Source organism: Guillardia theta (assembly GCF_000315625.1).
Source record: "Guillardia theta CCMP2712 unplaced genomic scaffold GUITHscaffold_60, whole genome shotgun sequence".
Taxonomy (NCBI): Eukaryota; class Cryptophyceae; order Pyrenomonadales; family Geminigeraceae; genus Guillardia; species Guillardia theta.
In genome coordinates, this window is record NW_005434614.1 from 57,499 (window position 1) to 79,828 (window position 22,330).

Below are 22,330 nucleotides of genomic sequence, written 5' to 3' on the forward strand. Positions count from 1 at the left end.
AGATCTCATACACCAGTACTTCTTTACCCGCTCAGCTTCCGCCGCTCCATGGGTTTCTGCGCTTCAAGTTTCTACCCTTGTGTTCTATATCTCTTATATAGAGCTCCATTGCTCTCTTCGCCCCTGCCCTTTCGCCACATGCTTGTGCATGCACCGACCTTGTCGTTGTTCTGTTTGCATTCTCAACTCTAAAGCAAATTCAATCTGCTTCTCGTATGCTCATCATCATGTTCTTGATCATCACATATTCTTCTCATCCTCCTCATCCTCTGTCCACATAAATGCCATCATAATCGAAGTCATCTCGATCATGATCATCGTAGCATCCTCGCCAGCATCTCCTTCTCAATTTCTATCATCTCCATGATCAATTCTCATCTTCAACCTCCTCTCTCCCTTCCTCCTCCTCCTCCTCCTCCTCCTCCTCCTCCTCCTACTCCTCTTACCTCCACTTCGCTTTCACTTCGCCATACTGGCTCCTCCTGTTCAGGTCACCAAGATCAGTCTCTACCACCCCTACCCCCACATACCCCACAGTCCTACCATAGACTCCACCTCTGCACTACCCCCACCCTATCACTTACGACCTTCTACATAACCCCTCCTCACATTCACATTGGGTCCGACGTACCGTACAACACTACCCCCTCTAATACCAGCACCTCCCATTAGAAAGGTGGTACCAATAAGCTGAAAATTACCTACCCTACCCTTACTGCTCCCCAATTTGTTCTGGACCCCTTCAAATTGCATATCCCCCACCCCTATTTCACTTCGAACCCCTGCCAGGAATACCCTACCACCCCTAGTGGTACCGACAAGCGATCCGCCATGCCCGGCCCTCTCTCTCGCCTCCTCTTGCTCCTCCTCCTCCTCTCCGTTGCAGCCCCGGCAGCTCCTGCCTCCTCCCACTCCCCTGTCCTTCATGCTTCCTCGTCCCATGGCCTTAACCCCTCCCCCTCCTTCCTTGAGCCGAGGATGCAGCCGCGTGAGAGCTATGGGCTATCACTCGAACAGTTCGAGGCTGCGGAAGAACAAGTGCAGGAGGATCAGCTAGACGCGAAATTCGAGCAAGAAGTGAACGAACTCGATGATCTTGCACAGAGAGCCTCTTCCTTTCATGTAAGAGCTGAGCGCGGGTGAGGACAAGTTATGGTGTGAACCTTACAATGCCATGCAGGATCAGTCAGTGGAGCTGTACAAGAAGATTGAGAGCGAGATGGAGTTCAACCAAAGACTCATGCATGCGATCAAGAATGCGATGCCAGAGATCGACGCCATGCAGAGGAAGCCCTCTGAGAGGACCAACAACGTGGCTGCGATGGGACTAATGAGCGTGAGTGGTTGTCTTTGTTCAGTAGCTCTGACCCTGATACTATCATGGCAGCGACAGGAAGTCGATACGATGGACACATGGGATGACATGCAGACAAGCTACTTCCCCGCGGAGATCGGTAGCTCTCCTGTTCACGCCATGCCGAGGATGGGCAGGGAAGGCGGGAAGATGTTGCATGAAAGCCTGCGAGCCGGGTCGTCGATTCCTCACCTTAGAGGAGGAGGAAACGTCCTGGCGTTGGCAGAGGAGAAGCCCTACACAAGTCAGGAGAGGAAGCTCAACAGGCGTCTCTGCAAGGTCTGTGTGGTGCTGACCGTCCATGGCTGACTGGTGAGTTGACAGGCCGTTGGCAACGGAAACGAGACAGCGATCCGATCGCTCATCAAGGAGGGTGCGGATCCAAACTACAAGGTCTGCTACGTGCAGCATGCTCCTCCCGCTCATCTCCTGCCAGGGATGCTCCCCTCTAGGGTTCAGCGTGATGCATGAAGCCGTGAACAGCAAGCAGATCCGAAGGTGCCGCCCAGCGCGATCATGCCGGAGCAGAGGGAGGAAGGGCACTGACGTGGTGGTGTGAGCAGCGTCGAAGTTCTTCACTCGCTGGGAGCAGACGTGACCGTAAGAGACTCTCTCGGCTGGAACCTCCTGCATCAGGCGGCGAACAACGGAGACATGGAGATGGTAAGCGCATACCTCCTTTCTTTGCTACTGCTGCCACGTTGATGCCTCCTGCGATCGCCGTGGGGCTCTCCGCGTTGCCTTGAGATCTGCATGCTGGACCTGCTCCTATTGCCGTCGAGGAGGAGGAGGAGGAGGAGACTGACTTGCTTCCAGTGCGTCAAGCTTGCCAAGATGGGGGTCTCTGTGGACACGAAGAACAATGCTGGAAGGACGCCGTCGACCGTCGCCAAGACAGCTGTAAACTGACTTGCCTGACGGCCCTCGGCCGTCGCTCTGATTGCTGGCATGGCAGGGAGCGCGAGAGTGCTACAAGCAGCTGATGCAGATGGAGATGGACTTCATCAAGGTTTCTTGCCTTGCGCGCTCGGCGACTGCGCTAAAAACCCTGCTGCAGAGCAAGGCGCAAAGGCCTGTGGAGGAGGAGGAGGACGATGACGATGTGAGTGAAGCTGATCGCGTTGATGTCTTGACCTTGTCTCACCCTCGTTACCAGGACGAGGAGGACGACGACGAGGTGTGCACAGCGACGTGACCAGTCGGACTTTGCGATGATTCATGACGTCCTACAGGACCAAGAGGAGGCACAGCTGAAAAAGCAGCTGGAGGAGGAGCGTGCGGAGCAGGTCAATCATCTCAATTGCTCGCCGTGTATCGTTTTTTTCACCGCATACAAACAGGAGAAAAAGTTGGCGCAGAAGAAGTCGAGCAGCAAGCAGAAGCAGTAGAAAAGGAGGACATCAACCGCTCTCCTCCTCCTCCTCCTCTCTCTCTCCTCCTCCTCTCCTCTCCTCCTCCTCCTCCTCTCCTCGCGTTAGGTCATGGTGGGGTGGTCGCTGCCGCTGTCTCGCTGCACCACGCAGATCCCCGCGCGCTCTCTGCGCAGCTCCATCTGCCCCTGCATGTCAGCACGAGGAATACGTCGAGTCTTGTGGTTACAAGGAGAAGAGCTGGGGGAGGTGGTGGAAAGAAAGGGGGTGTAATTTTTCTTGTGGGTTGACGAAGAGGAGGAGGAGGAAAAGGAAGATTAGAAAATCAATGAGTGACCTGATAACAAATTTCACTGTTTTGATCTCCTGCTGCTTGTCGAGCCTGAACACGATTGTCATGAAGAAATATTATCTCCATCATCATCACAACCACTATCATCATCATCATCATCATCATCATCATCCTATTCATTATCTCTTTCTCCATCTCCATTGTCATCGTTTCAGGTCACCATCGTCAAGTGGACGGTTGTTCCAGCCCGTCCCAGCAATTTAGTTCGAAGTTCGTTGGCCTGCGGAGGAGGATAAGGTACAGGATAGGCTACTCCCCAGCCCCTCATCTCTCCTCGTCCTCCTATCCCATCCTCGGCTTGTAACTCCTCCCCGTCCATGTCCCTTTCTCTTTTAATCCTCCTCAGGCAATCCTCCTCTTACTCCTTCTCCGTCTCCGTCTCACCCTACTCTCCCCGCAATCCTTCCCCCCTCCTTCCCGTCCTCCTCTTCCTCCTCTCCCAATCCCTTGTTCTCACCGTGCAGGAACCAACAAACGGATGCCCATCCACTTCAACGATCCTGCTCAGCCTCTTACTCTCCTCTCCTCCACTGCAGGAAGTCAGTCCTACCTGTCCCCCGCCCTGATCACGTGGCCCCATCCCTCTCGCTCGCATCGTTCATTGTGTCGGGAGGCACTGCTCTCGGGGAGGATAGAAAAGACAACCTAGAGGAAGCGATCAACAAAAGGAGGAGGATCAGGACGAGGACGAGGACGAGGACGAGGACGAGGACGAGGACGAGGACGAGGACGAGGACGAGCAAGTGGTGGTGATAGTGGTGGTCGTGATAATGGCGGTGGTGGAGGAGGAGATTTCTCACTAGGTTTCCACTCCTGTCGAGTCTGAACATAATGCCGCAACTGACGCCGCTCTCACCGCCTGCTCCCTCCTCAAGGCACCTGCAGCACCAGCAGCGTCATGCTACAGGAACGTCCCTCCTTGATCCTTCATCTCTCACTCGTCAAGGAGGAAGGACGTCTCCGATCCCTCCAGCGCCAGCGCCTCCATCATCTCCTCCGTCACGTCCTCGTCCTCAACCCCCGTCGCTGACACCGAGAAGGCGTTCCGGAAGATGCCCCGCACGTTGGGCTTCGATCCCAGCAGGAAGTTCTTGAGAGCTTGTCGCTTCCACCCTCTCACCCTCCCCTTCTCCTTCCCGCTCACCTGAAGCCCCCCCCTGCCCGCCTCCTCCGCCTGCCGATGCCCACTGGCGTGCCGCACCTGCTGCTTCTCCTCCTCCTTCTCCTCCCGATGGTGCACTCTTGTCTCGTCCATCGTCCTCCTCTCGATCGACCGTAGGTCGTCATGGTTCTTGCAGCAGCTGACTTCTCCCGGGATCCCCCATGGCGGGTTGGCAGGGTCGACCTGCGCGATCGCCATGGAGATCCTCTCAACCCACTTCTCGGCCTCTGCGAGGGAGGACGACTGCATGTACCAGGAGGCGCTCTCCCTCCCCTCCCCCTCCACCACCTGCAGCACATGATTCTCGGCATCTACCAGCGCTACCCTCGACTTGGGTTGCAGCAGGATTTGACCCCTGGGGAGCTTCACGCCTTCGGAGATCTTGAAGTAGGACAGGATCCCGTACTGCAGGAGGAACTTCCTCCGTACCCACTTCTTCCTCCACTTGTCCCCCCTCTTGGTCAAGAACCCTTCGTGCCTGATCGTCGGCGCATGCTCCCTTCCCCTCCCCACCTCCTCCCCCGATGCGCTCGCTGTCATCCATTCGTGGATCCGTTCTGCATTCTTGTAGAGCGCATCTTCGCCGGCACTCAACCTCTCATCCTCTTCCTCCTCTGCTTCATCTTCCTGCCCCTCCTGCCCCTTCTGTTCCTCCTGCTGTCCCTCCTGCTGTCCCTCCTGCTGTCCCTCCTGCTGTCCCTCCTGCTGTCCCTCCTGCTGTCCCTCCTGCTGTCCCTCCTCCTGCCCCTCCTCCTGCCCCTCCTCCTGCCCCTCCTGCCCCTCCTCTCCCTCCTGAGCTCTCGAGGCTACCGGTTCCTGCCCCTGTACACCTTCCACTTGCCCTGCTTCAACTGCTGCATCCTCCTCCCATCTCCCTTCCTCTCCCTCGTTCTCTCCTTCATGCTCCCTCTGCTCGCCCTCCCCGCCGCCATCGCCACCTCCCCCGCCCCCTCCACCTCCTTGGGCATTGCGCCTCTTCCCCTTTTTCCCCTGCGACTCTTTAGGGTGCTGCCCCCCGAAGCGTCCCCTGCCGTCCCCGTCCCCTGCCGCCGATGCGCTGCTATGACGAATCCGCTGACTGCTCTGACTTTCTCCCCCGTCCTCCCCCTCCTCTCCACCACCTGGAAGTACTCCATCGCACCTCCTCCTCACTCCCTCCATCACCCTTTCTCCTCAATCGGATCCCTGGGCATGCTGTTGGAAGAGATGGAAAACGTCGAGTTGAAGTATGTATTATGAAACAAGAAAAGGACACGGGAGGAAATGAAGACAAAATTTGCACCAATCTCGACCTCAACACGCCTGCGTCCTTCTCCCCGTCCTCTCCACCAACACGTTCTCCTCCGCCTCCTCCATCCCTTCGACAGAAGCACATCTGCTCTCGAACCAACTTCGTCGACACGTAGACGTCCTCGCTGTCTCGGCCCCCCTCATGCACAAGGCCCGCGTGATACTTCTCCACTTCCTCCTCCTCCTCCTCCTGTTGACTCCTTCCCTCCACCTCATCGTCTGTAGTAGTAACCGTATCCTTGTCCGTGCGCCCCCGGGGCTCCTGGGGATCCTGGCGACCCGTGCGCCCCCTGTCCGGTAGTGAGCCACGAGCATCAGCAAGGTCATCGCGCTTACGTTCGATCCTGGTGCTCCCGACACACCAGGGGCTCCCGGCGCGCCATGCGCTCCAGGTACTCCTCCCTGCCGTCATGTCAGCGCCGGCCACCGGGTTGCGCCCGACTGTACTCACCGCTCCGTTGAGCCCGGGGGCTCCTTGCGTTCCTGGGGCTCCTGCAGAGAGAGGTCAAGAGAGGAGGAGGTGTGAGGAGCTCAGAGTCCTCACCAGCCGGGCCGGGCAGACCGTTGAGCCCAGCTGGGCCCGGCTGCCCGGGGATTCCTGGAGCGCCCATGGCCCCCTGAGGTCCAGCGATGCCGGGAAGACCGTGAGGTCCCATCGGGCCCACTGGGCCTGGCACGCCGTTCTCTCCTCGCGGTCCCTCCTGCCCTGGTGGGCCGGGGGGTCCTGGGGCTCCGGGCTGACCAGCCGGTCCAGACTGACCCGGAGGACCCTGCGGGCCCGTTGCTCCAGTCGCCCCGGGGCTCCCATCCTCTCCCGCAGGTCCGACTGGCCCACTAGGCCCTGGCGCTCCCATGGGTCCAGGAAGTCCAGGTGCCCCAGGGATCGAGTGTCCTGTCGCTCCACGGGGGCCACGAATTCCCGGGTCTCCCCGAGGCCCGACGGCTCCTGGTGGGCCGGTGAGACCTGGTGGTCCCTGCAGACCCATCGGGCCTGGCTTCCCTCTGTAGCCTCGCGGGCCCTCCGGTCCCGGGATCCCATCCCGACCTGCCAGTCCTGGAGGTCCTTGGGGTCCCATGGGTCCCATGGGTCCAGTTCTTCCTGGACTTCCCGCCACGCCCTGTGCATCTCCGTGTGAGGTGAAGGAGGAGAAGGAGGAGAAAGAAAAGGAGAATGGTCGTCACCTGCAACCCGGGCGGTCCCATCTTGCCTGTAATGGTGTCAAGTCATGGCCTGAAACACTGGGCAAGGGCGCTACTGCTCACCTGCTATTCCTGCTGGTCCCATGGGTCCTGGCACACCACGAGGTCCAGGAGGAGGCTGCTCCCGGCTCAGCCTCTCGAGCTCTCTTCGCAATCGATCATATCTATCGCACAACCTCAGGCTCACAGAAAGGTTGAACAACAAGGGAAACCGTTGCTTCAGTTGCGAGTTGCGCTTCTCCAGACCTTCGATCTCGTCTTGCTGCTCGCTGCGGATGGAGTGAAACTCCTTCTCCTCCAGCGCTTGCCTGGTTTCACTGTTTGATTGTTCAGACTCGCAAACGGGGCTTCCAGGAAAGCAAACTCACGTCAGCTGAGCAATCTGTGACAACCTGTCGAACTCCTCCTTGACCGTAGGGATGATTTGGGCTTGTGTCACTGTAACTCGAGGAGCTGCGCCTCTGTGCACTGTAACAGCGCCCAGTGGTCCTCCCTGTACGACGATACTCCCAGAAGCCTTCGAAGGCACAACATCAGCAGCTTCGTCGCTTACATCGGCTAGGGATTGCGAGAAGTCATGGTTCACAAAGTGCCCTGTCAGGGTCACGCCTGAACTAAGAAGAGAGGAGTTGTGCGAAATGGCGGTCTGCGAAGAAGGCAAATCAGTGAAACGAAAGCCAAGGGGATTCAATAGACGGAAAGCAACATGGCGAACAAGTGTCTTTGGCAACAAGAAACCCACTGAAACATGATTGATTGAAACTAGCTTTCTCGATTATTGTAACATCTACACTATCACAATCTCTTCATGTCTTCCAGCAGTTGGCCACAAAACTTCTCGCTGGTGTATGCCACACCCAACACCTCAGCCTTATTTCCCATCTTCGTTTCCACTCCTCCCTCACCCCAATCCTTTGATCATACCATCACCAACTTCTCTCTGCCTTCTCCATACTCCATTTATTCCTCCTCCATTTTCCTCCATAGTCACCTGCAGAGCCGCCATGATCAGCAACAAGGCGCTTCCTCCCGCCAGCCATCGCACAGGCTCCATGGCGGCTCTTCGCACAGACCCCACCCCAACATATTCCACAGAAAAATCTAGAAAAGGGTGGGTAGGTGTCCTGTTCTAATACTACCCCGTCAGAACATATGGTGTCAGGGGGTACTGGTCAGCCCGGGCTGTGCCTCTGGTGACGGCGAGTGCCAGTGCGGCGCAGCCGCCGCCGGGGGCCGGGCCGCCCGGCCCGGCCAGTCACTGATTACTAGTACCATACCTTTTACTCAAAGTTTAGTTAAAAATCAGTACGAAGGACAACTCGGGAGGCTTGACCCTGACACCGCGGCCATGCCGCCGGGCGCCGGCACTGCTCAGCCTGGCAGTGATGGCCGGCGGGCGGCCCCGGACCGTGCGGGCCCGGCGGGCCGCCGCCGGCGGCCCGGGCCCGGCGGCCGCGCGCAGCGGCCGGGCTGACCCCGGTCGGACCGTGAAAGTTACTGAAGGGACACCCCTACCCCAATAGATCCAGTTAGAAGTACCCCACCCTGTCTGTTCCTTCCTTCTCCGAGTCGGCCCCCCGTCTGCCACTGGCTTTACTACCCCCTCCTAATTGAACTGACCCTGTGATCTATCACCCATTTGCTGCGGAAGGATGGGGTACTATGAATACCCCACCCTATAAACAGAGGATAACATCTGGACCCACCTTGCCTGTATCAAGCTATAAAATACCTTTTCTCCTCCCTCCACCCCTCCTTTCGAACAAATTTTCGCGAAAGGGAAAGCTGCCCACCCCTACCTACTCAGTAGTACCCCTGTATTCCCACGTGTGCGAGAACCCCACGCAACATACGCCAGGTACCCGTACCCTTGACCTGATCCTCTACCACCGGTCAAAATTCAAGGGGAAATAACCCCTGGTCCCTCCTCCTTCTATGCCGCCGGCGCCGCCTTTTGGAACAGCGGCATGAGCACTGATTGAAAGGACCGCCCCCTTACCCCCTTACTTCCTTTATCTCCCTTTTCATCTTCCTCCAGTTTCTATCTTAACGCGTTTCTCCTTGTGCCATCCCTTCCTGCTGGGGTCTGTGGATTTCTTGAACATTTTCAAGGATCTCCTGAGGCACGGCAAAACTCAATTTTTGGGAAGTTTGCCAGCCGTATTGCTCCTTCCACTTGCTCAATTGCAAGATTTATCTTCCTTTCTCCACTCAGCATCGTTCTAACCTGGTGGAACCAATCGAGTACGCTACAGCGCTGTCATCGCTTCGAAGCCGCCTCCGTTCTCTTAGAATCGAGGTGAATCTTTGAGGTCAGTGCAGAGGTTCTGTTCTCCGAGAAACGAAAGAAAGATGCATGCTGGTAAGGATGATGGGACCTGAGGTTGTCTCGGAGAGTGGGCAAGGAAGACGAAGCTCTTAAGCGCAGACGATCGTCGTGGCTGGATCACCTCTACGCTCGCTGTTGCCTCCCTCCCATCTTCTTTTGATGTGTTTGGCAAGGATTGAAACAGTTTAGGGGATTTCAGCTAGATCACTATTCCATTATGAGATCGAGAAGCCTTTCTTTAGGACATACATCACGTTTGTGGAACTTTGTTGAAGATCCGGAGTTGGGTGGGGCAAAACTCAATCGAGGGCATATGGTGATTTCGAGGAAACGATGCAGTCAGCAAGCGATTCATCAAGCATCAGAAAGAAGGCTTTCAAGCTCTTCAACGCACAGGAAGATGGCAATGTCTCTGCTCATCATGTGTATTGTACCTTTGTTTGGAACCTGTAGCGCGAACATAGTCAATGAAGGCAGTATAATGCCATTGGCTGGTAGTGGCGCAGCGAGCTCTTCTCCAGCCTATGCGAATAGCTTTGAAATCTGGAACATGCACAACAGGTGAGATTCAATGTGATTCATGCCAGAGCATATGCATGTATGCCGCTTTCCTTTGTGACTTGTGCGTTCATCTCGTTGATTTGTCCAGTTCCAACACCTCGCAGCACACAACTGACTGGGCTGAACCTTGTGCAGACGAAGATTCTCGTCATCTCCCGTCACCTTTCGAGTTCAATGCGAGACGAAGTTCGGCTGGGAGGTGTGCGTGACCGGCGGGTGTGAGGCTCTTGGCTATTGGGACCCTCATCACGCGCTCCTTCTTCGGACGGACCCGGCTCGCTATCCTATATGGGAGGGAGTTGGGCAGTTGCCTGGGGGTTGCGATATCGAGTACAAATATTTCGTTCGACCGCGGGAAAAGTAGAGCTGCCGTGTTGATGTACATCGTGACGACCTCACATTGGGATTGCAGGTCAGAGCTTGCATGCTGGGAATCGTGCCCGAATAGGGTCGTTCGCACGGGGGTAACAGAGAAAGTAAGTGAAGCTGCTGTGGTTGCCGAGGATGCTCCTTCCATTGCTTTTGCTTCTTGATTCTCTGAGATTGGGTGGATCTTTGACTTCAATTGCTGACTGCGTTGCAAAGGCTATACTCCTTGTGACCGACCCGGACAAGATCACGCCGGAAGAGTTAGAGCGCCAGGTTGAAGAAAACCCAACAAATATTCTTTTCCATGATTGTCTTCACGCTTGTTGTGGCCTTTGGGTATTCTCATACTATGATTCCCAGGAGATGTTGACTTCGCAGTACTTCCGAGACTGGACGACTCTGTCGGCTCCTTTCAGTTCCACTCTGATCTTCAATACTGCCAGGCCTCAGGAGGTTCTCCTCTTCCTATCCCGCACGTCTTGCCTCTGCAAGCAGGTTCACACCTATGCAGGACTTCAAGGAGCTGCTTGAAGACGAAGCATTCCAGAGGCCATGCGGTGAGCTCCTCTAGCTATCGACGCTCCGGACTTACTCCCGCTCTCGCCCAGCTCTCGTGTTCTGCAGAGACTCAGGGACGGAGATCTTTGTCCGAGACTACGACACTCCGCAGATCGAGGGGTTGAACGGAAACGAGCCACTTCTCAGCACGAGACCGGAGGATGGAGCAGAGAATGGGGAGGACGATGAGGTTTTTGTTCATCTGGCGTTGGTGTTGGCATTAACCGATTCATCACAACAGGGCATAAGGTACACAGAATATCCTAATGAATCGGGATGGCGTGTAGGAACTGATGTAAATTCCTTGGACTAGCATGTTACTCTTCTCAGTCGAATTGTAATGAACTAGCCTACCCGCCGTTTCAGATCCGACTGGCACCATGTCACGGAGTGACTGTCACGGGCGCCAAGTTGAATTTCAGAACTCTCAAAACTTCAAGGCGGCCGCTTCAACCCGGCGTTGCCAACTTGAACTGGGTGAGGTCGGAAACACCGTGTGACAACTGGCAAGCCCGGGCTAGATAAACTGGGGCCTGACACTGGCATGCGATTGGTCGCGCCGCATTTGTACAACCGTAAGTTAAAACTGCCGTAGAAGTTGCTGCCCGCTGAGCTCACCTGCTGACAGGGCCGTCGCGCTGCGGCGTTGCCACTGCGGCGGCCGGGCCAGTCCGATGTCGACTCGGCGGACAGACGGCCCGAACTGCCTTCCGAATTCGCGCGGCCGGAACGGTCCAGTTTGTCACCGTCAAGTTGAGTCCTTGAAGTTTCCCGCCGGGCCGAGGCCCGGCGCGCGGCGGCGGCGCTGAGCCGGGCGAGTCACACAGTCAGTCACTCCCCCCCGGCCCCCGGGCCCGCCGGCCCGGGGGAGCGGTCCGGCCGCCCCCCGCGGCCCGACTCCTTGCCAGCGGCTCCGAGGCTCCGAGTCACTGGCCACGTGAATCTGCATCAGGCCATCCCCTCAGGCGTGTATGGACACGTATGGACCCACCTCCTATGTGTCGGTCAGATTGTAGACGATCGCATGGGTAGGTACTTGAAAAATTTCAGTGATACAATGAAATATTGAAAGTTAAATATCAAATTTTTATTTTTGGCAGCCAACTTGTTGATGGGATGTTGGTGTACGGGTGAACGAGGTACCGACTTTGCTAGGGGTGGGGTAAAGGGATTGAAGTCTGGAAGAAGGGGGTGGGTGAAAGCTCGGAGGGTAGGGAGGTACTTTGGGTAGGGGTAGGGTAGAGAAAGATGGGACACAGGGTCATATAGGACGCAGATAGTCTATGACTACCCGGTCCAGTCATACTTTCATAGAGACAAATTAATGGGTGGGTACTTATCATCACCCCTGATAGAGTGTCCGACAGTGGAGTAGTGCCTGTATTGGGGGTAGGGGTGAGGTGTAAAACTGAGAGAAGCGGTGGGGTGGGATAAGGACATGGGTTCTGTAGGGGATCTGATGATGGCTTGCAGGAGAATATGAGGTAGGGGTAGTCTAGGAAAAACGAAAGGGTGGGGTAATGAAGGGGGTGCCATCGATTCCATGGGGGTGGGGTGTCACTCACATCGTCCCCTTGGGGGTGGGGGTAGAGGTTCTGGAGGCTGATGGAAATTTTGTGACGCAAAGAGCTTAGGAGGAAAGCGAAGAAGCGAAGGCGAAGAAGCGAGGAGAAGAGGAAGAAGCAGGCGAGCAAGAACAAGACTAAGAACCCTCTCTGAGTACAAGACAAGGTCCGCACAAGTTAGCTCATCTATCCAAGTGCAGAAAGGATGGTCAGAACAAGTATTTTCGGATGGAACGGATCCAAGGTGGTGGCAGCGGGCGCCGTTATGGCGATGAGGTGAGTTCGTGTTCTCACTTATTGATGTGAATGTCGATCGATCTTCTTATGCCTCCGAGCTCTGTTCTGTGATCTTCCTGTGGATACTGATCTGCTCTCTGACTCTGCCACTGCCGCAGCCTTGGCGAGTGCGTAGCTTTCCTCCCTGCTTCCCCCATGCTCCTGCGTTCATCCACTTCAGCTCGTGCTGCCAGTGGAAGAATCATGGGGTTGAAGATGCAGGTCGCGCAGGTCAAGGATCGTGCTCAGGTTTGGCTGGAGCCTGTTAGATCGCATGGCATTGTTGACGGTGGTTTTCGATTCCGCAGGACGTTGGGGAGGGTCAGGCTGAGCAGCGTGCTGCCGCAGAGCGTCTCATGCAGCCATGCCCTGTGACCAAGTGGGGCCCGATGGACCTCGACGTGCTCGAGCTCCAGAAGCAGGTGCAGCAGATGGACCTTCCCAGCTTCCCGTTCGAGCTGCCGATGCCGAGCAACCTGGGAGACCTGGATGCTCAGGAGCGATACTTCGCCGAGAACAAGGAGAGCATCCTTGCCAGCCTGGAGAAGCACGGAGCTGTCGTGCTCAAGGGTTTTGACCTCACTAAGGAGCCCAAGGGCTTCGAGCGCATGTGGAAGGCCCTTGGCATGGAGGCTTGCCTTGACCCCCTTCACTCAGTCGCCGGCAGACCTGTCGTGAGCGGAGACAGTGCCGTGTACGAGGCTGTTAACAAGCCCTCCCGTGCCAAGTTCTACGTGGGAATGCACAACGAGATGGTTGGCAAGCGAACTGTCCGCCGCGCTGCCTTCGTGTGCTTCAAGGCAGCGGAGGTGGGCGGAGAGTTCATCATCACCGACGGGATGAGGATGCTCCGTGACCTGGACCCCTCCGTCCTCAAGAAGCTCTACGAGAAGAAGATCCGCTTCAGCTCTGCCGAGCTCCCCATGGGCTTCCTCGACAAGACGGTGAGTTCTCCCAGACTGACCGCTCTCATCTGTTGGGATGATCATCACCGTTGGCTTGCCTGTTGCATGTCACCGGTGCTTTTTTCTGATCTGTCCCTTCAGGGTCCGCTGCAACCCGTCTTGGAGCCCATCCTAAAGTCCGTCATTGGAGCCATCGTTGACATGAAGGTGAGTGCGTTGCTCACAAACCAATCCTGCTCCTCATGCCCAGCACTTCCTCCTTGCTCGCCTCCAACTCCATCCTCTCTTCTCCTTCTGAGTCGTCCTTGCTTCAGGTTGACTTCGAGGTCGACATGTTCTGGAACCGCGTCAACGGCGAGCGCGTGATCCAGGCGCATGCTCCTCCCCAGCCCCCTGTGATCCTCCACCCGGACACCAACCTGCCGACCTGGTTCTGCAACATTCACTCCCACTCTGCCACCCTCAGGGATGAGAGAGACGGAGTTCTTCCTGAGACCACCGGCGCCAGCCGCCTGAACAAGTCGGATGTGTTCTACGGAGATGGTAAGGAGTGGGACAAAGAGGTCAGCAGCTCATGTTTCGCGCACAGGCTCGCAGATCTCCAAGGAGGACTTGAAGCATGTCGACGAGGTCACCAAGAAGAACCAGGTCAACTCCCGCTCCTGCTGTTTCGTCACCATCTCCTCCTGCTGCTTCTTCACCATCGCCTTCCTCCTCCTCCTCCTCCTCCTCCTCCTCCTCCTTCATCTTCTGTCCTCCCCATCCCCTCCTGCCCGCTCACTACCCAACATGCCTGTGGGTCGTTCTTTTTTCTACCTCGCTGCTTTACTGGCATGTTGTCTGACTTTCAACTGCAGGTGTATGTGGCGATGAAGCAGGGAGACGTGGTGCTTATCGACAACTACCGTGCTATGCACGGCCGCAACATCTTCGAGGGAACCAGGAAGCATGCTGTTACGTGGTTCAAGTAGATTGGGCAGCAGCGGGTGTAGAAAGGAGTAGAGCAGATGAAGCCAGTGAACCGTTTCTTGACCAGCGATCCACTTACTTACTCGTGCAATGATGAATTCGCACACTCGCATACGGATGCGTGCATTCATGCATTCATTCATTCATTCATTCTTGCATTCATTCATTCATTCATTCTTCACATTCACTCGCGCACAGCTTATTGTACAAAGAGTTCGGGCTCTGGCGCTCTTCCTCCGTCAGCTCTTGACACCTTTACGGATCAGGAGGTTGTTGGCGTTGCCCTTTACCAGCTCCCAGTGCTTCGAACCTGGAGGAGTCCAGTAGACGTGTACAATGATCTTGTCTTTCGCAGGATTCACTTTGAGCTGACAGGAATGTCAACCCACTTGTCAACTCCACCGCACCAACTCACATGGTTGAGCGGAAGAATCATGTTGCTGGCGGTGTTGATGGGCGTCCCCTGCTGCCGCTCTGAGGACGACAACACGAGGAAGTTGGTGGTAGCGCAGTGCTCGCTCATGAAGACGATCTGCAGGAAGCGCATCAGCGATGTCAAGGCTGGGACAGGAGGGATGCCAGACCTCCTCGTTGTGGTCCCGAAACTTGAGGATGAGCTCGCTGATCAGATCGCTCACAGTTGCAGACGAGGAGCAGTGTAGCTCTAACTTGGCATGCGCTGAGAGCTTCGAGCTGTGACAAAAGACGACTACCTCCTGCAAGCCCGTCTCCTGCTGCGGCAGCTCCTCGTCGGAGCCCGCTTCCTCTAGGGAGAACTTGGAGATCTCAACGTCGGAGCTCTTCCGCGACAACTTCGCCGACGCTGTTGAGGTCTTGTTTGTCATGACTGATTCGTGCTGGGGGATATTGAGGCAGACGGAGGAAAATCTGGAGAAAAACGTCAGCAAGGTGAGGATTGAAAGTATTGTCCATTGTGGTGTTGTGATGGGATCGGGCACTTGCAGCCCCTAGAGATCGTGACCTTCGTGCTTTCGTTAAATTAAATGTGTTCGTCTTTAGGGTTTCATCAAGACGGTGTCTATGCTAGTTTGACATACCCAAAATGATCTCTCACTGACTTTATCTTCCAAATGACTATCACAAAGATCCACCATAAAAGACCTTCATCCATACCATCGTACAATTTGCTATCGATGACAAACAACTCGTCAACTGCGACTTGCTGTGTTTGTTAGGTTTGATGGGTTCGATTACATCATGATAGTGACCAAGCTCATAATTATCTTAATGTATCATTCTCTTATCTTATCACTACGATGAATTTCACACAGGATGATTCGAGACAAGATCGTATCGAAGAAGTGATCGATTTCAGTGTGCTGCAAAGAATTCGTAATGTATTTTCGTGGCCATCACCGTGTTATTTTGACCAAGGTAAGGGAAGGGAAAGAACAACAGAGAGAGAAGAAAGATGCATCTACAGGAAAAGCCTACTACACTAGCCCATTGAGCTCCTCCTCCACCACCACCACCACCACTTATTCTCCTCCTTCACTGAGCAATATCTCACTCCTTTTATTCCTATCATCGGATTGTTTTTGTTGACCACCCCGCAACCTCCTACCCCACCCCCCATACACAACTTAACTATTTTTTACCACCAGTCAATTACTCTTATATGACCGGGTAGTGTAGCTATTAACCTCCAACCACCACTCTTTACCAGGACTGTCGGACCCCACCCCTGAGTTCTGTCAGCATTACGGCTCCGACTACAGCCTACCCCCTCACACCTGGAAGTGACTACGTTCACTTCCACCCACCCCTGCTTTTCCCACCCTCTATACCCTTAACACCTCCGGTTGTATGACCCCTCCCGACATCCGGGGTTTATCACTAGCAAGTCTATAACGTACCGGTAATATTTCCCTGGGATTCGTGGTAATTTGGGGGTGGGGGTATTTGACGTGTAGGTTGACTGGAGTGACCACCTCACGTACATTGTCGATCCGATCATCAGCCCCACCCCACCCCCCGGTTACCTCATTGCCCTTTCTGTCCTGTGCCAACTTGAAGGGACTTCAATACTTCACAACAGGGGGGTGGTTACTACCGTGGGTGACCCCGACCCGACAGACAGGACTAAAACCTGGGGGTCCTAGGCTGACTACCCCACACCCACCCCACCCCTGTCGCCGGGGGTCTCGGCGACTCAGTTCACAAGGAGCCGGGACGGGAGTCACGATCGGACCCACCCCATCGGATGATCTCGTACCCCATTAAGGAAGGAGAAAGTGGGATACTACTAGGCCTAATAGTAGAAAAAAAGGCCGGGCTTCCGAGTGAGGAACGCGGCCGGTTGAACACTAGTTACTCTGTCACGGCGCAGCGCACGGACGGGGGCCGTCCGCCGGCCCGGGCCGGGAGTCGCGCTACTGTGCCGCGGCCGCCGGGCGCCGCGGCCCGGCCGGGCCGCGGCCGCACTGAGCCGGACCGTACGGAGTCCTGGCCGGGCGCATCACGGTGAGCCCCCCGGACTCCGGGAGCCCGGGGAACCGGCCGGGCCCCGGTCCGATGTCGGATCCGGCCACGGGCACTGGCTCCAGGAATTCCGAGCGCGGCCCCCGCGGCGGGTAGCTAGCCCTGCAGCCGCCGCCCGACCCGGCCCGTTTTTTTTGTTTTTACTTTTCACCGGCCCGGAGTGAATTTTCAGGCCCGGCCCGGGCCCCGGCCGGCCGGTGCGATTTCATGCTACAATTCAGATACCCCTCCTTTCCCCTGATATTTGAGGGGTACTGAAGGGCTATTTGAAATATGGGTAGTGTTCCGCTGGGGGGTAGGGGTTGGGAGAGGGGGTAGCGCGTGGCGGCTATGGCGTCGTATGACTCCTCCAAGGGGCCGCAGGTGAGGAGGAGGAGGAGGAGGAGGAGGAAGGAAGAGGAGGAATGCAGAGAGGGAGAAAGAATGAAGGGTGCCTGAAGCAGGAAGGAGGGGCAGAGAGGAAGCAGAAGAGGAGAAAGTGGTGGTGGAGATGAGGGGTTGAGAATCAGGAGGCTTGACGTGGAGGGAGAGGTCAACCCACGAGGAGACTTGAGCGAACGTGTCAGATATGAGGGAAGGGCAGGTTCTCAGTCATAGTATCCCTTCAGAAGAGAATCTGCTCTTGCGTAGTGAATGCTTGGAGAGAGGAGATGTCGTGGATTGGTCTGACTGGGTCGTCAGGGGAGGATTGAAGACTACTACGATGTTGGAAGGTTGCTCATCCCGTTCGACAAGAAGCGCAACTGATTGATCTTTGAACAGTCGACTTACTGCCGATGCATTCGGTGCAGGAGGGGAAGTCGTCCGCGGGTATTTCGAAGCAAGCTAACTTGCTGTGTTGGATATTGACTTGGCCGCAACATTTCAGCATTAGGAAATCAGACCAGAAGGCTTTTGCGGTTAAGATTATCCGATATGGCAGGACAAGGGAAGACAAGCAACAGATTCAAACGCTGACAGAGGTAGGACACACTCTCATTGCCCGCTAGCTCAACGAGGTCGGCAGGTAAATCACCCTGGTATCATTCGGCTTGTAGATTGGTTCGAAACACCGGAGATCCTCTACGTCGTGATGGAGATGGCGCTGGGAGGAGAGATGTTTGGTAGGATAGCAGAGCGAGGAGCCTTCACCGAGCTGGAAGCGGCAAACGCGTTCCGCCAGGCAAGAGCCTACCGTGCAGCCGTCGAGTGCAAATGACGTCTGGCCCGCTTGCAGATCCTGGAGGCAGTGGGGCACATGCATACGAGGGGAGTGGTTCATTGCGATCTCAAGGTAGGACGCGAAGTCTCCCTGCTGTCCGGCTGTGTGAGAGACATGGCAGCCCGAGAACATTCTCTATGAGGACGACACGGATAGGCAGATCAAGATCGCAGATTTCGGTTTTGCGCAGGTGGAGCCCTCCCCTTCCTTCCGCACCCTTCCTCTCCTTTGATCTTCTTGCTCTTTTCTCTCCTCTCTCCTCCTCTCTTTCGTCCCCTACGATTCTTGATCGACTTCCACTTTCGACTTGTGGAATGTCTTGCGTGCTCGTTGAAAGACGTGGAGGGTGACCAGACTTGGTGTTGCAGTTCATACCAGGCGGCTCCGACGGGGGTCAGACCCTCACGAAGCAGCTTGGAACTCTCAGGTTCTTTTGCTCTGTCAGCTTCACGATCTGAAGTTTGCTGATGCCAGCTACACTGCGCCGGAGATTTTGATGGGCATCGGATATGACACTAAGGTAAGGAGGGAGGGCCATGGCCACGTAGGAGGGTTGAATCAAGGAGGAGGAGGGGCAGGAGGGAGGAGGGAGCAACAGCAGCAGCAGCTCCGGGTGGGATGGGTGGGGACAACCAGGAGAACAATGTGGAGAATTAGGAAAGCAGACCAGGAAAGAGGGAGAGGAGATGGAATGTAATTGATTGAGGGGATGAAGGCGGATATGTGGAGCTTGGGCGTTATTCTCTACATCCTCTTGTCTGGTATCCCTCCTTTTGGGAAGAGACGAGGAGAAACGGATCATGACGTGAAAAGAAACATTTGCCGCGGAAATTGGAGGTCGATTTTTCTCCCTCCATCCCTCCACTCCCTCCCTCCCTTCCTCCCTCCCTCTCACCCTCCCCCCTTCCCTTCGCCCCTCCTTCCCTCACTCCTTCCCTCCTTCCCTTCGCCCCTCCTCCCGTTCACCGCCTGCTTCAGGTTCTATGATTCACATTTCCGGAATGTCTCGGAGCAGGCGAAGGACCTAGTCAAGTAAGGGAGCGACAGTCTCTGTACCCTCCTGCCTGATGCTCCTTGCTCAGGTGCCTGATTGTGTTGGATCCCAAGAAGAGGCTCGACTATGAACAAGCACTCTCCCACTCTTGGTTCCAGGTTCTTGTCTACTTCCTCCGCCTCTTCCCTCCCTTCCTCCTCTTCTGCTCTCCTCATCATCTTCCCCTGCTCGCCTCAACTCCTACTTCTGCACCTGCTCCTTCTCCTGCTCTCTGTGCTCCCCATTGTCATCCCTTAATCACCTATCACCTTTCTGTGTCTTTCGGATGTCTTTCTCTCCCTGTTGCTCTCTCTCGCTTCCGATGACGGGGAGGTTGACGCTGCTCGACCTGCCAGGGCTATGCTCCCGAACGAGCCCTGGGCAGCGAGTACATCATCGAGCTCGGAAACTTCAACGAGAGGAGAGGGATGTACAAGCTTGCCTCCCACGCGCTCGCAGGTCTTGACCGCTGCTTCCTGCCTTCCCTCCCTCTTCCTCGCTCCCGACAGCTTTTTTCTCATCCTCGCCTCCCTTCCACCTCACGCTATCCCCTCCGTGACTGTCGACATCTCCACGGAAGGAGCCGGCTGACGAGTCGTGTGCAGGGCTTGTGTCTCGTTTCGCCCAGCCGGACGCCATCGCCGCCATCTCAGCAGATTCTCACTCCTTGAGTCGCGTGCTGCAGGAGGGGAGCATACAGGTGATGCGGCCCCCCAGGTCAAGAAGCAGCTGACGAGCGTGCTAGCCCATCATCTCCCTCGCCTACTCGAAGCTTGTGGAGGAGAGGAAGAGCGCGTGTAACGCAATCGCGAACCTCGCGCTGAGGGAGCAGGTGAGGCATCCCGCTGGCAGGATCCAAGAGCAGGAAGGAGGCCATGGGAGGGGCAGGAGCGTCAGGAGGGTAGGAAAGCGGCAGATCAGCAAGGGGAAAGTGCTCGAGAAGGAGGGGAAAGGAGGGAGAGGAGGAGGCTAACTTGACTTGTTGCTCTCTTCAGTACCAGCAGATGGTCATTAAAGAAGGAGGAGTGCGGAGGTTGAATCAGCTCGCACTTAAAGAGCCTCCCCAGCCCATCGACATCAGGCAAGACAGCAGGACTGACTGAGACGCGCCCGTGGCTGACCTGCCGTCTCTTCCTTCTTTCTCTCCCTCCTCCTCCTCTTCCCCTGCCATCTCTTCCTCGTCTCTTCCTTCTTGTCTCCCTCCTCCTCTTCCCTTGCCGCCTCCACCCTCCCTCATTGCTTTGCCCTACCTCTCCTTCCCCCCCTACCTTGCTTTCCTCCTCTCTCTTCCCACTCCGACCCAACTTCTTCTCCTCCCTTCTTCAGATTTTTCGTCGCTCTGGCCCTTGCACGCTTGGCCAAGAACCCGGAATGTAGACAGGTGCGTAGGAAGGAATCCTTATCGTCTCTGCCGACTGACCTGACGTGCAGTTGCTGCTCTCCCCCAACATCAACGCCGATCCCAACTGCTCCACTCACCATGCGCTGATGCGGCTCTCACAGGTGTGAGGCATACCTCCTCCTCCTCCTCCTCCTCCTCCTCCTCCTCCTCCTCCTCCTCCTCCTCCTCCTCCTCCTCCTCCTCCTCCTCCTCCTCCTCCTCCTCCCTTTCCCTCCTCTTCCTCCCCAGGCTCCCTTTCCCTCCTCTTCCTCCCTCCTCCTCCTTCTCAACTTGTTCTCTACCTACTCTCCTGGCACGTCTTGACCTGGCTCTCACATATTTTTCAGTCCATCAATCCTTCTCGGGTGTCGCGGCAAGCAGTTGAAGCCTTGTCGTTGTTAGCCTTGGAGGAGGTAGGAGATGCAAACCCCCTCCCTCCTCCTCCCTCCTTCTCCTCCCTCCCTCCCTCTCCTCCCTCCTCCTCCCTCCCGCTCTCCGTCCCTCTCCTGCCCTCTCCTCCCTCCTTTCCTCCCTCCCCTGCCCTTTCCTCCCTCCTCCTCCCGCCCTCCCTCCCCTTTGCTCTTCTTAAATGCTACCCGTAGGAGTTACATCAGCAGCTTGTTGCGGGCGGCATCCTTCCTGCTCTACTACGTCAATGGTCCGTTCCTGTCTCCTTCTCTTGTATCTTTTCCTCCTCCTCCTTGCAAGATTTTCCCTGCCGAAGAATGTTTCTTTCCCTCCCCCTCCTCTCCCTCCCCCTCCTCCTGCCATCCTCATCCACCATCGATCCTCCAGATTCCTTCTCCTCCTCATCCTCTCTATCGCCTGCCCCCCTTCACCTCCTCTAATCTTGAGAGCGCAGCGATCCCAACCAGCCTTCAGAGTTTCGACGAGGAGCGCTTCAGGTGCGAATCTTGCGTCCTTCCCCTGCCATGTTGATTTCTCGCAGGCACTCCGATGTATCTTCTCCTGTTCCAGCCAGCAGACATCACAGGTGAGAGAGACAGAGAGACAGAGACAGAGACAGAGAGGTCAAAAGAAAGGGGGAGGGAGAAGGGGGGGAGAAGATGGTGGTGATGGTGGTGGTTAAGCAGGAGATAGGCGACTGTTATAGAGTGGGGAGGGAGAGGTGGAAGCGAACTAGAGGCTCTTGTTGCAAGTCGAGTTCAAGTATGTTGCAGAACTCGGTGAGCGTGAAGGAGCTGAACTTGGAGATCAACAAGATCTACACTGATTGCTCGACGAATATGGACTCAGCGGTAAGAGGAAGGTGAAGAGGAACGGAAGGAGGGGAAAGATGGAGGGACAACGGGGGGAGCTGGCTGGAGGAAGCAGGATGGGAGGGAGGAGGAGCAGAGGCTACAGATTCGCCTTCACAGCCTCGAGCTTCACCTTCTCATTACCTCGTGCTCTTGGCAGGATCTGGCAACAGCGAAAGATGCCAAGGAGAAGTTGCGGGGGATGTACGGCCTGATGCAGATGCTGCAGTACTACCCCATCTTCCCTGCCTCCGCCTGTAGCTCACAACTTGTTGCAGTGAGGAAACATTGATCAACGAGCTCAAGACAGGTCTCCTCATCTTCCTCTTTCCTCCTCCTCCTCCTCTTTACTCCTCCTCCTCCTTCTCCTCGTCCTCCTCTTTACTCCTCCTCCTCCTCCTCCTCAAGGTCCGGTCGGTGGGTACTCGTCTGTACCCCTACCCCAACGTGTGAAATCCTCCGATCAGCAAAATATTCCCCGGCCCACCCTGTCACTCATGGGCGGGCCGGCGAAAACCCGGAGGTCGAATATGTTTTTGAGCCTCGGATTATACGGGCGGGGCGGACTCGCTATTTTGGCAAGCCCTTGTTCAAACTTGAAACAAGGCGGGACGAGCGAACAGAGGAAGGGACGGGATGCAGCTGAAGGGGGGAGAGGAAGAGAGCAAGGGAGGGAACCCCAGGACATTTTTAT

The 22,330-nt window shown here is 56.0% G+C and overlaps 6 protein-coding genes across 6 annotated transcripts; 4 read left to right on the forward strand and 2 right to left on the reverse strand.

Moving 5' to 3' along the window:
* Positions 1 to 978: 978 nt before the first annotated feature.
* On the forward strand, positions 979 to 2,742 carry GUITHDRAFT_112532 (hypothetical protein; the record flags this gene model as incomplete). Its single annotated transcript, XM_005828244.1, has 11 exons — positions 979 to 1,122; positions 1,181 to 1,336; positions 1,388 to 1,633; positions 1,679 to 1,747; positions 1,791 to 1,852; positions 1,918 to 2,017; positions 2,171 to 2,254; positions 2,310 to 2,363; positions 2,412 to 2,531; positions 2,587 to 2,640; positions 2,695 to 2,742. The coding sequence occupies 11 exons, from the start codon at positions 979 to 981 to the stop codon at positions 2,740 to 2,742; spliced, it is 1,137 nt and encodes a 378-aa protein (XP_005828301.1).
* Positions 2,743 to 2,828: 86 nt separating this feature from the next.
* On the reverse strand, positions 2,829 to 7,782 carry GUITHDRAFT_112533 (hypothetical protein; the record flags this gene model as incomplete). The annotated part of the gene is made up of 15 exons (XM_005828245.1): positions 2,829 to 2,906; positions 3,237 to 3,296; positions 3,534 to 3,576; positions 3,627 to 3,721; positions 3,877 to 3,955; positions 4,015 to 5,359; positions 5,761 to 5,818; positions 5,865 to 5,930; positions 5,980 to 6,020; positions 6,073 to 6,646; positions 6,711 to 6,736; positions 6,792 to 6,892; positions 6,941 to 7,045; positions 7,097 to 7,374; positions 7,720 to 7,782. The coding sequence occupies 15 exons, from the start codon at positions 7,780 to 7,782 to the stop codon at positions 2,829 to 2,831; spliced, it is 3,012 nt and encodes a 1,003-aa protein (XP_005828302.1).
* A 1,825-nt stretch (positions 7,783 to 9,607) lies between these two features.
* Positions 9,608 to 11,310, forward strand: GUITHDRAFT_142031 (hypothetical protein; the record flags this gene model as incomplete). Its single annotated transcript, XM_005828246.1, has 10 exons — positions 9,608 to 9,618; positions 9,754 to 9,978; positions 10,031 to 10,094; positions 10,204 to 10,260; positions 10,348 to 10,440; positions 10,499 to 10,544; positions 10,596 to 10,735; positions 10,912 to 11,022; positions 11,057 to 11,120; positions 11,174 to 11,310. 10 exons carry the CDS (start codon positions 9,608 to 9,610, stop codon positions 11,308 to 11,310), a joined length of 948 nt encoding a protein of 315 aa, XP_005828303.1.
* Positions 11,311 to 12,742: 1,432 nt separating this feature from the next.
* Positions 12,743 to 14,262, forward strand: GUITHDRAFT_74829 (hypothetical protein; the record flags this gene model as incomplete). The annotated part of the gene is made up of 5 exons (XM_005828247.1): positions 12,743 to 13,330; positions 13,433 to 13,498; positions 13,606 to 13,834; positions 13,881 to 13,939; positions 14,149 to 14,262. The coding sequence occupies 5 exons, from the start codon at positions 12,743 to 12,745 to the stop codon at positions 14,260 to 14,262; spliced, it is 1,056 nt and encodes a 351-aa protein (XP_005828304.1).
* A 237-nt stretch (positions 14,263 to 14,499) lies between these two features.
* On the reverse strand, positions 14,500 to 15,105 carry GUITHDRAFT_112536 (hypothetical protein; the record flags this gene model as incomplete). Its single annotated transcript, XM_005828248.1, has 3 exons — positions 14,500 to 14,628; positions 14,676 to 14,792; positions 14,845 to 15,105. The coding sequence occupies 3 exons, from the start codon at positions 15,103 to 15,105 to the stop codon at positions 14,500 to 14,502; spliced, it is 507 nt and encodes a 168-aa protein (XP_005828305.1).
* A 1,991-nt stretch (positions 15,106 to 17,096) lies between these two features.
* GUITHDRAFT_88432 (hypothetical protein) lies at positions 17,097 to 19,322 on the forward strand (the record flags this gene model as incomplete). Its single annotated transcript, XM_005828249.1, has 12 exons — positions 17,097 to 17,125; positions 17,444 to 17,475; positions 17,525 to 17,572; positions 17,631 to 17,724; positions 17,769 to 17,924; positions 17,979 to 18,035; positions 18,085 to 18,153; positions 18,332 to 18,390; positions 18,438 to 18,483; positions 18,679 to 18,800; positions 18,942 to 18,995; positions 19,046 to 19,322. The coding sequence occupies exons 5-12, from the start codon at positions 17,835 to 17,837 to the stop codon at positions 19,320 to 19,322; spliced, it is 774 nt and encodes a 257-aa protein (XP_005828306.1). The 5' UTR covers positions 17,097 to 17,125; positions 17,444 to 17,475; positions 17,525 to 17,572; positions 17,631 to 17,724; positions 17,769 to 17,834.
* Positions 19,323 to 22,330: the final 3,008 nt, after the last annotated feature.